Source organism: Conger conger, chromosome 5 (assembly GCF_963514075.1).
Source record: "Conger conger chromosome 5, fConCon1.1, whole genome shotgun sequence".
Classification (NCBI taxonomy): domain Eukaryota; kingdom Metazoa; phylum Chordata; class Actinopteri; order Anguilliformes; family Congridae; genus Conger; species Conger conger.
Genome location: NC_083764.1, coordinates 34,764,299 through 34,777,072, shown reverse-complemented (window position 1 = coordinate 34,777,072; position 12,774 = coordinate 34,764,299). Strand labels below are relative to the sequence as shown.

At 37.9% G+C, this 12,774-nt stretch overlaps 1 protein-coding gene across 1 annotated transcript in view; it reads left to right on the top strand.

Annotated features, from left to right (window-relative positions):
• The first annotated feature begins 655 nt into the window (after nucleotides 1-655).
• LOC133128730 (N-lysine methyltransferase SMYD2-A-like) overlaps nucleotides 656-12,774 on the top strand; it is a 33,070-nt gene continuing 20,951 nt past the window's right edge. The window contains exons 1-3 of the mRNA XM_061242457.1: nucleotides 656-1,089; nucleotides 7,682-7,745; nucleotides 10,595-10,705. Coding sequence (XP_061098441.1) covers nucleotides 917-1,089; nucleotides 7,682-7,745; nucleotides 10,595-10,705 — 348 coding nt within the window. The 5' untranslated portion in view covers nucleotides 656-916. The remainder of the gene's footprint in view (nucleotides 1,090-7,681; nucleotides 7,746-10,594; nucleotides 10,706-12,774) is intronic.

Below are 12,774 nucleotides of genomic sequence, written 5' to 3'. Positions count from 1 at the left end.
ATTATATTTTTTAACTCAATCGAAAAGGGGTTTGGCGAAAGGCAATAATAACTGAAATAGGCATTATTTCAACTCTCAGTTTATACCAGGGATGAACAACTCAAATCAATCAATTTGTAACACAATTGGTAGGAAAGCTTCAATGGTTCAAGAAGCATCGTCTCGCCATCCCTATGGCAAAGCATTCGTAGTAATGACCAAGCAATGGGTCGTAACCAAGCGAACAGGGGTACAGGGAAACAGGCAGGCTGATGTCGAGGGACGGGCAGAGGTTTCCATTGTAATAAATTCCATTGTATTTAACATGATATTGGTTTTATAGTTGGCACTTTTATTTTGAAAATATCTTAAGTTTAGTCTTTAGTTTCTCACGGCAGGATTTTCAACATGTGCTAAAAATAAGGATAAAAAGACGGCCAGACTGAAGAAAAAATAGCACAATCTAATTAAATTTCACAAAATGTATCTGCGCTAAAATCACATTTGATGATCTGCAACACCACTTTTTTTCACTCAAAGATGGCGGGTTTTTTTTTCATCAGACCTCACCGATTGGCTGACCCTTGTGGATCACGTGAGATAATTCAGCCAATCAGTGAGGAGTAAAAAAGCCTCGTCGCCCCATCGTATTTGTAATAAACATATACGGATATGGGAGGGACTTAAGACCTCACGGAATCCTGCAGGAGTTCAGCTACCGTTGGGTACGCAGAAAATCGAACCGTCTGATTCTACCATGCGGCTGTTAATACACAGTAATTATAGGTAAAGGTGACGCTTAATCAGTAGCCGAGGGTATTAAGTCCATAATAACAGATGTGCTGTTTTATTTTGTCGTAACCCTATACGAGTTATTAGTTACAGTTTTTTTTAAGTACAATATTTCCGAGGACGGAAGGAAGACCGCATTAAGAAAATGAAAACAGAGGGTACAGACGGTCTTGAACGGTTTACAAGTCCTGGCAAAGGAAGAGGGCTGAGGTCGACGAAGCATTTCAAAGTTGGGGACCTTCTGCTATCCTGCCCAGCGTACGCATACGTCTTGACTGTCAGCGAAAGGGGGGGTCACTGTGAATTCTGTTTCACAAGGTATGTCAGTGCGTTCAGTTCCAGTGAGGTTCTATTGTCCTCCCATTAACAAATGGTGAGTGCGACAAGGTGCTAGAGAGATGCGCTCTGTCTTCGACGATTACCACAGCACTTTTCTTTGTGGACTAGTGGGTACCTTCACCAGTGAGGAGTGCAGCCATCGTCGCAGTTTTGCATGGTGGTTAAAATTAATGTTTGATGTCGGTATTTTTAATGCCCACCGTCGTTTCGACGTTTTTGTAATTCACAACGTTTCATTGTCTGGATATCATATTTTCAGGTTATCGTACAAGTGTCTTTGTTGCTCAAACAACAGTGAACCGATTCCAGATTATTTTCTGGTGGATTAATCCAGGTCAAATCCATAAAAATATTGGCTGCTCGCCAGCACCGGCCCTAGCGTCAGTTTGGCACAATGAGGGTGGATACCTTTTGAAAGTATTTTTAAAATGCAGCAGTGACAGCTCTGTCACATGTTTAAATGTGTGGCTTCCGTGATCTGTTTAGCTGATAATTGCAGGGAAAGGAAGGACTAGGCTACAGATATTCTCAAATTGCCAACCCTTGAAGAAGAGAAACTGAATTGTTTAGTTGGGGAAAAAAGAAAAAAACAACGAATTCAATCGAATAAGTGTATGTGTTGGCTACTATGGTCTGAGATCAACTTCTTATTTTTATTTTTTTATAAAACGAAAAAATATTTAACTATGTGTGTGTCTTAGTGGTTTATGTTATTTACATGGAAGATTTAATTGGATTTGTGGAATTATAATATCATACCATAATATGCAGTGGCCCAGCTTGGCTGCTTAGGGAAAGGAGGATAAGTGTAAGTAGAAAACATGACAATCATTGTCATTGTTACAGGAAGATCATCAAAGCCTGTGTTAATATAGTTTGCCAAAACACATTCATGCAAATTGAGATTTTGTTTTGACAATGCACCAGTAATCTTAGAAGATGTTATTTTGTTATGTTATGAAGGGTAAATCTTCATTTGTAAACTAGGGATACTCAAATCTTGTAGTACTGCTGGTTTTCTTTTCAGCTGCTCGATTAATTGACTAATGCCACTGATTGGCGAGATTTTACTCACCTGGGTGGTAATTAACAAAGCAGGATTACTGAGGTAGCTGGATTGAGTAAAATCCCTGTTTTTCCTTCAGCCCATGTTCCATATTTGGGAGCGTTCCGGGTTTTACTCCGTGCAGTTATCCAGGTAACTCACAAATCCTGCTTTGTGAAACGGGGCCCTAGGTGCTATAGCTATAGAGCTCAAACTTTCATTCAAATAAATAGAACGGTAACACAGTACATTCTAACTGGCAAGCACAACTCGTTCGTTGCTAATTGACTGAAAAATAGCGATACACAATTCTTTATTAAAGTATAATCATCCTGAATGGGTCAAATGTTGGTGGACAAAGACCTGCTTAATTTATTGAAGATAACAAGTACATTTGAGCGTAACCTTTTTGGGTTACAACCCTCAGGCTTTGAAATTTACTCTTGTGTACCTGGGCACTAGTGTTCTTATGATCTTAGCTGCACCAACAATTCAACTTCTTAGAATGCAAGAACAAAAAATCTGTTAATTTGAGACCAACTTATATGATAATGTCATGACTCTTCTGGCCGTAATGTGACACAATTCCGACTAGAAGCAGTGACTGATATCTGAAGTGACAGTTAGCTAGCTAGCTATGTTGCAGAAAAGCGTATTTGTTCTACCATATGTGGTGAGCATACAGTACCAGTCAAAAAGTTGCCTTTTTCTGCTTTTTCCTATTAATCTTTTATTTTGCACTTTTATTCTGTCCCAACTTTTATTAAAGGGTATTTTTGTACATTTTGTACTTTTTATACATAGGCATGTATTTCAATGTTTCAGATAAATTAATAAATTAAAATAGTCATGTATTGTATTTGGTTGCATATTTTTTGCCATGACTGTGCCTGTGAACTATCAAAATCACCAGTCTGGATATCATATTTTCAGGTTATCATACAAGTGATACAAAAGTCTCTTTGCATTTGAATGGATCTCTATGGGAACTGGGGGGTGGGACTACATTCTGCTGTAAATTACGCCCAAACGGTACAGAATACATTTGTTGGCCAAATGACTGTCATCAATGGTCCAAGGTATCAGATGAGCCTCAGACCATTGTACTACTGCCAGATATGCTGTAGATACTAAAAGGGACATTTCTCCTGACTAATTTTCCTGTTGAACTCAATGGAAGAATTATTGAGGAGAAACAACCCTTGAAGTTATCTACTGTATATCTAGTCGCAGCATGGTTCTTTGAGGTTGCTTTGATAACTCGGACCCTTGATGACTTAAAGCTATTTAGCCAACAAAGCTGAGTATCTGCACTTTGACCATATATGAATTGTTTGATTACAAGCAGTGGAAATAAAACATTAATAAAAAAACATCCTGAAAAAGGCAAACTTTTTACTGGTACTATATTTTGGTATATTTTTATTAATAAAATTCTTAGCAACTTGTATATTAAGGTTAAGGTGAAAGAAAATGTGATATTCGTGGCTGAGGTTAGTCATCTCCTGTCAGTGACATTAGCTAGAATATATAGTTTTATGCCCTCATTAGCTGCAGCATTGTATTTTTAACTAGATAGCTTACGTTCCTTTATAGTGATAATTGCATATTTAAAATTCCAATTTATTCTTTGCTGTGGGGTCTGAAAACGCAGTGACTACTGAAAGTGTCCTCTGAAGCTGATTTGAATTTACAGTCCTCCCAAGTACAGCAAGAGTACTTTTGATGTGTTTGAATTTGATGTGTACTTGTGAGTTTGGGACACACATGACCGTTAACTTCTGTGCTTGATTTATGCATTAACTAGTCCAGTAGTCTGTAATTTGAGACACAGCCATGGTTTCCCAGTCTGAAATGTCCAGGGCAAGTGCTGGCCTAGCCTAATTAAAATCTCATTAAACCAGGTTATTCATGCAATGAAAGAAGAAATTGCTGATTCCAATGAATCCCCACCTTTTCCTGCCCCTGTCTCCCCACATTCTGGTAACCTTAGCTCTCTCTCTAACTCTTACAACCTTAGAAGGACTGATTATGCACCTGTCTCTGCGACATGAGGGCTACAGCTGAACCTTTTTATAGAGAAAGCTGATTGGTTTGTGGCCAAAAGATACAAGTTGCACAGTGAGGATATTCCGAGTATGGAAGTATTTGGTGGTCTTACAGCTGTAGGGCACGCAAGTAGTAATATTAAGACATGTATTCAATTTGTTGTATGTCGATCTGGATAAGAGCGTCTGCCAAATGCCAATAATGTAATGTAAATGTAATGTAATGTACAAAATAATGTCTTAAAACAAAACATGGGGTCTCAACATTTATTTAAGCAAAATATTAGTGCTTTATTCCGTGCTTTCTGTTACGGAATCCAATGGAACACATTTCAGACATAGGATAATATGGTCGTAATTACAGTAAGGTGATTCAGACATACAGATGCTTGCCTTCAATTTAGATTGTGTGTAACGTGATCTGAAATTACCTTTTTTTCAGCCAGCCAGTATAGCTAAATAACTCAGCAATCACTCAGATTTCATACCACAATAGTAATACGTATGTTATGCAGTGATGCAGCAATCGTTTAATTTGTACATTCTGTGAATGTGTCCTGTTGGGTACTGCTATACATTACATTACATTAATGGCATTTGGCAGACACTCTTATCCAGAGCTATAATTAGGGGTGCACTGATTACAATATAAAATACAATTACCAATAGCTAGGATGTTTTTACAAACAGAGTAGCTTACAAGAACAGTAAACTGATCTGTTTAGCCACTGGCTTGCTCAACTTGAGAGATTTCTTATGTTTGCTGGGATAGCGACTCTTGTCTATATCATGTCTTTGGGAGTTTTGGGTGTGTTTTGTCATGCTGCATGATGAAGTTCCTCCCAATTAGTTTGGATGCATGAGTGGTTTGCCTCTTGTGGTAAAGCCTCAATATATGCTGCTCTCCCTGACTGATGTTCTGGGGTTTTTCTTCACAGCTCTCTCAATGTTTCTGTCATCAACTGCTGTTGTTTTCCTTGGTTGACCTGGAGCGGTTTCTTTCTTTTTCAGGATATTCCAAGTTGATGTACAAGCTATCCCCAATGCTTGTGTCATGGCTCTGATCGATTTCCCCTATTTTTAAAGTTTCAAAATGGCTTGCTTTTCACCCAAAGACAACTCTCTGGTCTCCATGTTGGTTTATCATTTCTAACACAAATACAATCTTCACATGCAAAACCCAAGTCTAAAACCAAGAGTAGACATTCAGGACTATTTATTTTCTAGCCAATCAATCTAACATGACACATCTAGGCATCAAGAAACACGTGTCAGTCACTTGTTTCAATACTTTTGCTCACCAAAAAATGTATACAAAAGGTGATGTGTTCTAAGCTGTTTAACAAATCTAGATAAAAAATAATAGGAAATAAAAGTTGAAAATCTCATGTACATTTTTGACCTCAAACTCAATTGTCTTCAGTGTATAACAAAAACAAAGGAATTGACCTTGCTGTTCCAGTACTTTTGGAGGGGATTGTACTGTCAATCAAAAGGAAACAAATCAAGAATTAGCTAGTTTTCATTTGCCTGTTCGTATCAATAATCATTTGTGATTTGGAGCTTCTGTGGGGCGTAAAGGTAATGTTCTGTCATGTGGATACAATGTGGTGATGTTAGATTGTAGATTACTATTGACAGTGCACAGTATCCAAGGTGGCACATCATTTATAACAATTCAAGTGGGTGGAGCACACCCATGGACTGAGAGAAGATCCTGGTGTTCTGTGTCACCAAGGTCTTGCTCTCCCTGTCCAAAACTATAATTGTAGCTGCCAAGTATTGATATATTATTTCCATTAGTAAGCTCAGTGAATGTAAAAACTCTGACCACAATTCTATAATTAAAAGTGGAATGTAAAATGAAAGAAGATCCCCCTCATTGCAGCAAGTATGGTAAATATGTAAAGAACACATTCACACAACTGAATAGGGGAGAATTCAAACTAAGCTGTATGTTCTATGCATTTCATTCCAGTGATCACTATTGAATTTGTGGGGCATTTGGTCAGAAAAGTCCGTTTTATATTTGAACAATTTTTTACTTTATACACGTTGACCTATATGAGAGAGTGTAAGAATGTGGTTTAATTTACTAGAACTCCTTCAGAGTTGACCCAGTGGACCCCCCTGCCTACACAAACACAGATATCTTCTTCAAAAATAAACATAACTGCTTATCTTGTTAATGGAAAGCATACAAACAAGTTTATTCACAATTTCAAGAGCAGGCACAATGAAATATAGCATGAAAAAAGGTTTTAAATGTTTTGCAAGTTAAGGTTTAAGGACAAGAAATGATTTTTGGATATTCTTATTTTGTACCAAGCTTTCTGATTATAAGAGAAATGTTATGTTTATTTTTGAAGAAGATCTGTGCTTTTAGTAGGGTGTGGAGTCCGATATGGGTCAGCTTTGAGGGCCTCTGTCTCCTGAATGGTTGGCCATTCTGGTTAATCAATCCGCTTCCTGACACTCACACAAATATAGTCCCCTCCAAAAGTATTGGAACAGCAAGATCAATTCCTTTGTTTTTGCTATACACTGAAGACAATTGAGTTTGAGGTCAGAATATGTAGATGAGATGCCAGATCTGAATTTCAGCTTTTATTTCCTGGTATTTTTATCTAGATTTGTAAAACAACATATCACTTTTTGTATCAGACCACCCAATGTTTAGGTGAGCAAAAGTATTGGAACATGTGACTGACAAGTGTTTCTTGTTGCCCAGATGTGTCCTTTGGTTAATTGGTTAAACAGTAAATTGTTCTGAATGTCTAATCTTGGTTTTAGCCTCTGAAGACTTAATTTGTCTTAGAAATGATAAACCAACATGAAGACCAGAGAGCTGTCTTTGGGAAATCGATCAGAGCCATTGCACAAGCATTGGGGATAGTTTGTACAATAACTTGGAATGTCCTGAAAAATTATAATTACACTTTAACTTTAAATGAATGTAATAACGTTAAATGTTTATTTATGATGTTTCTTCACATGCATCCAACTTAAAATGCATTCCCCCATGCGCAAAGTGTGTTTAATACCAAGCTTATGCTAAAAACTTAGCATACATTATTGACAAACTCGGTTAGACAGGTATATGATATTTTTCCCCTTCCCAAATCCCCATGTATGCATGGAACTAGCCTATCTATACTTCTCATTCATTCTATGGATTTGGGTGATTCTGTCTGTGATGGCTCATCAAGTTTGATGTATTGCATGTGTGTTTGATGTACGTATGTGTGTTCTCCAGACAGGGTAATCTTCTATTAATTTCCTCTGCCTCTATTCATTTTTTTGTATCAGGCATATTTCCATATTTTGGACTTTCTTTTTTTATTGGAAATTGTTCCATTCTCTGCTTCACTACCTTCTGCCAGTGTATTGTTAACAAAACTAGCTAGTCAGTTGGATATTCACTCTCCAGTATATATGTATGTCTTTCCCATCATGCTTTTCTTATTTTGCACCACAGGAAGGAAGGCCTGTCCAAGTGTGGGAAGTGCAAGAAAGCTTTTTACTGCAATGTGGACTGCCAGGTAATTACTCATAATTACATTTCTTCGATTGTCAAATATTCTACAAAAGAGAATGATATTAATGAAAATAAAAGCCAGAAGAAAATAAACATTTAAAAGTGAAAGATTAATCTCCAATTTCTAGGTTTTTTCATTTTTTATTATTTATCTAAAAACGTTACGATTCCAAACTGGGCTTAATGGATGAGTAGGGGTAACGGTACCCGGTACTTTGACTTCACGGTTTAGTGCGTTTTTGGTACAGCCAGAATGCTAAGTATGAAACTGCTTTTCATTTATGATGAAAATGTAAACGGTGGCTAACTGGCCGCAATTGCTTACTGAACAAAATTTGCCACAGTAACAAGTAAGTTTCGAATTTAAGTTCCACTTTGAATTTGTATTTAAATGCACATGCGTCAAAGCAAGAATGTAATTGTTCGGTTTGCAGCGTGTTCTGACCCGAAAGTCTGGAATTGAGGGAAAGGTAATTTTTGCCAACTTTGGCAAAGTAGTTCACAGAAGCATGTATGCATGTAAAACATTTGTCTCAAGTGCACCGGAATACTGAGAATGATGCGATTTTTATCTTAATTGTAGGAATAAGAATAAGTGCATTGTATAAAACTTATTTTGCGTCAAGAATGGTCTTAGCTCCTAAATTATTTAAGAGAGCTCAGGAGGTGTCTTAAGTCAGTTAGGAGTTGCCAGCAGATGGCTGTGGAGACCGCGCACCTTTGCACATCTTGATCATCGGGTATTCTGTCTGTCTTATATCTTGTAAGAGATATTGTATATTCTCCTACAATAATACTAAATAATATTCATTATTAATAATATTAATACTAATGGCAATTTCAAGGTAGGCCGAGACCCATACAGGCCATTATCAAGGCTTTGACAACACCAAACAATGCCAGGAAGTTCCAACTATTCACTGATTTCCCTCCAAAACTCGGAACCATAACTCCTGAGGTCCTCTCTTTCTAACCTAAACAGTAGGTTTGAAAGAGTGCAAAATAAAGCCAAAGGTCTCAGTATATATTTCAATCAGGAGGTGAGTATCAAACTCCTGTAGCTTAGGCTACAGTGACGCTGAAATTCATAATCTCTTTTTATGCTGTCAAAGTAGGCTATCTCTCCTCACTTACGTCTGGAGTTTGTTTACTGGCAGGGAAGTATTTAATAGTTTGTAATTTAAAAATAGCTATTCATGGATTTCATGTTTTTACATTTTTGAGGAATTTATGCATATGTAGATTGCTTTGGATTAAAAGTGCTAAATGCTAAATGACAAAAATGTATATTTAAAAAGTTCTGTGAATGCCAAGTTCTATGAATAATGGATCATGTATACAAATCATGTATACAGACTGTTACTACTACCACCACTACTGCTGCTACTATTACCAGGACTGTAAGTTGCTGTTACTACTAATTCTACTACTAATAATATTTCAATATTAGGCTGGAAGTGGAATATTCCAGGTTAACCAACAAATCAAGTATGTAAAATAATTGTAATTATGCATGGGTATAATGTATGTGAACTGCCAATGCCTGTATCAATATGTAGGTTTACATTGTTTAGGTAATACGTTTAGCAAATGCAAAGAGAGTTCATTCTAGAACTTACCAACAAGTTTATGTTCCTAATTGAGCCAAAAGCATGGTCTCATATTCTTACAGTTGCTATGACAATCCATATTTCCATGCATAAGGCATGTTTTGTTGGCAAGTGCATAACTGTGCTCATGTGCAATTCAATGCAAGCTTCAATCCCAGGTTTTAAGATCCATTTTAGCCTGCTGATGGTCTGTTACATCTCATTATCAAATCGCTGCATACAAGCGAGTAGACTTGGATTTACTGCTTGACCGATGTGTGCCTGGTTTTTCCAGAAATAGATTTCCCAGGCTCGGGACAGCACTGCGGTTATATATGCACCCTTATTATGTCAAGGGAACGGTAGGGCCTGTTCAAGGGATCTTATGTAATAGAGGTCACAAACTGGTGTCACATACTGTAACACATGGCAGGTGACCAATGATGAGTTGGAAGTGGTGGTGGGTAACGGAAAGTTGCTGTGCACTGTGAACCTAGCAAAGGTCTCCGTTCATTATACTACAGATGTCCAAATACAGATATATGTTGAACAGAATTATTATTATTAGCATAGCATTGCCGTGGCAGGAATAGTTGGCAGGATTTACCAAGGCAGATTTCTCTGATTGCACAGCTCAGCTAGTGGTCTGTGGAGTGAAAAGAGGCAATGCATTGGGCAAGAGAGCACACAGCTTTGCATTCAGTCACTGAATAAAAAAAGAAAAAGAAATGTACTTTTCTCACATCTGATAGTTTGTATGTAATGTGCATCTGTATTGGTGGTACATTTCTGGTACAATTATAATATTGACAATGATAGTGATATTTTAATAAAAAATAATATTGGATTACATTTATATAGTGCTTTCTATGATCTTAAAGCATGTTAAAGTAAAGGGGGAAAACTAGACCACCAATATCACAGCAGCCATTTTGCACCACACAATTCAGGTGGACACAAAGGGAAATTCTGAGTAAGGATTTTGTTTTTGGTTAGAGATTTTTCCAGGACACCAGGGATCCCCCAGATCCATGCGATTATTACCATGGGGTTTATACCATAATGGCCTCAGTGAGACCGCTGCTTTGGTCATTCATGCGTACATTGCAGCTCCTCCTCCAAATGAATGAAATCCTGACTAGCTCACACAACAAAAGCTTGCTGCAATATGTCTACTGTCTCTGCATGGCCTCTGACCCATCTTGTTGTGTGTGTTTGTACCAGAGTGAAACGGTTTGTGTGTGCCCTGTGCATCTTTCCTCAGAAAGGAGACTGGTCCATGCATAAGCTGGAATGCTCAGCCATGTGTGCCTATGGAGACAACTGGAGCCCATCTGAAACAGTCAGGCTGACCGCCCGGATCATTGCTAAGCAGGTGAGGGCAACAAAATGACCTTCCTTCATGTATGTACCAGGGCTGGGCGACTAATCCAATTTTACTTAAATTACGATTTGCACTCCGACCCAATCGAAATGCATAGCCCCAATAAAGGGAAGGTATCATTCTCTTGGTTGCACGAAAACCAATCCCCAGTCACAACACAAAGTAAACGTGTTGTGTGAGAGTCCTGAGAAAGATGGAATATAGAAAGTTAATTCTCGAGGTAGGAAAGCACCACTGACTTCCAGCCCACCTTAAAACAGAAACAGCTTGGGGTGAAGTTGCTCCCTATTGTTGCAGATATTTCATGATGTAGCCCATTTAAGTAATTTGGATGCTTTGTCTTTTTTCTCATGGAAAGCTACACTAAAACAAAATATGTAGTCTATTTGCCAGTATAGACATTGCCGTTTATATAGCTACTGTATTTTTTTATCCATTATCACAGAGTGAATAGAGGTGGTCAGATGGCCTGGAAACCTAAAGCCAAAGCTGAAATGTGTCAATAAGGCTAATCTGATGATATGTCATTTTGGAAGAACATGGAAAAAAAAAATAATAATACAATAAACCCCCCCAGTAAAGTAGCCTGCTTTAAACTAGTAAAGACTTTAAATAGCTAAGTGTGATATTAACAAAAAATGTATTAATACTTATCTAAGGGTTTGCTAGTTTCCTCACTGTCCTCAAGAATACAGTGGTGGAATACAGCTGGCTTCTGGTGTAACAGAATGCCTGCTTGTTTCGCTTCCGCTACGAGTCCCAAATTAACTGACTTCACCCTACCTTTATACAGTGATAAATATGCTATAATAGAGTAAATCTGAAAGGGGGTAAATACTGTTTCACAGTCCTGGATAGACATGGACAAACACGCACTTGTTCTATATGCTCCATAATGTTTATTCATCCTTTATTTAACTCCCATTGAGATTTATTTTATACAAGGGAGACCCAGCAAGGACAACAACCGTAATGGAGCATGACAGTACAGGGTAAAAAGTGTTTGAATGAAACTAATACAGCATATTTTCAATGGAGGCCTAGTCTGAAGAAATCAATGGCTCTCTCCCTGCAAAGAGTTCTGTAAAACAGATTGTAATTCATGAAGTGAATCTAAATCTAAATGGATTAGGTGGCCCAGAAAGTTATTTGGGTATTTTGACCAGTAGCCACCAAGTGGATCTGGTTTGATAGCTACTCGAGGAAAAGCATTGTGGGCTATTTTTTTATTAGTTTTTTTTTTTTTTTCACTCTGTACTTCAGCAAACAAGCAGTTGAAATTAAATTTAATCACTATGTGGTTAAAGTGCAGACTTTCAGCTTTAATTTGAGGGTTCTTACATAGGAAATACAGCCCTTTTTATACATAGTAAAATGACTCTGTAATCAATGACTGCATGAATTCTGTGACCCTAGACCCAGATGCTGGGTATGTTGTCTGGTGATGCTGTGCCAGGCCTTAACTTCAGCCCTCTTCAGCTCCTGCTTGTTCAGTCCAAAGCCATGCAGTAGGCTAATTGGAGACTGGCGACCTGCGATTCCTGTTTCTAGCCCACTGCATGCTGGGATATGCTCCAGCACTCAGATGCAGTTTATTCTGAGATTCTTGACAACGATTTGTTCCTTGTCTTTTATAAGCATGTAGAGGGCTAAAAAAGTTACCAGTGATCCACTTCTGCATGTGGTCCTGAAGGTGGTTCTGACCTTTGTTTTAACTCATTACTGATGTTTTGAGGATGACAGGTGTAAATTATCATGCATAGGTAAACCTCATATGCACTGAAGCCCTTCATAGCCCAGAAAGGGCAAAGGCCTCTCTCTGGGATGCAGACTGTAATATTATCTGTACCACTGGGTTAAGATTTAGAGCCAAGTTGAGTGAAGTTTATAACTTTAGTGTGATGGCCCTATGCTGTCACCTGCGACGTGTTGACATTTTCTTTATGATATGTGTATATGGCAGTAGATTGTACATTCAGCACGGATTTCTGATAAATTCTGTTATGTTTTTGCACAGTCACATATACAAGAAATAGGCCGATCATTGCCATTATAACGCC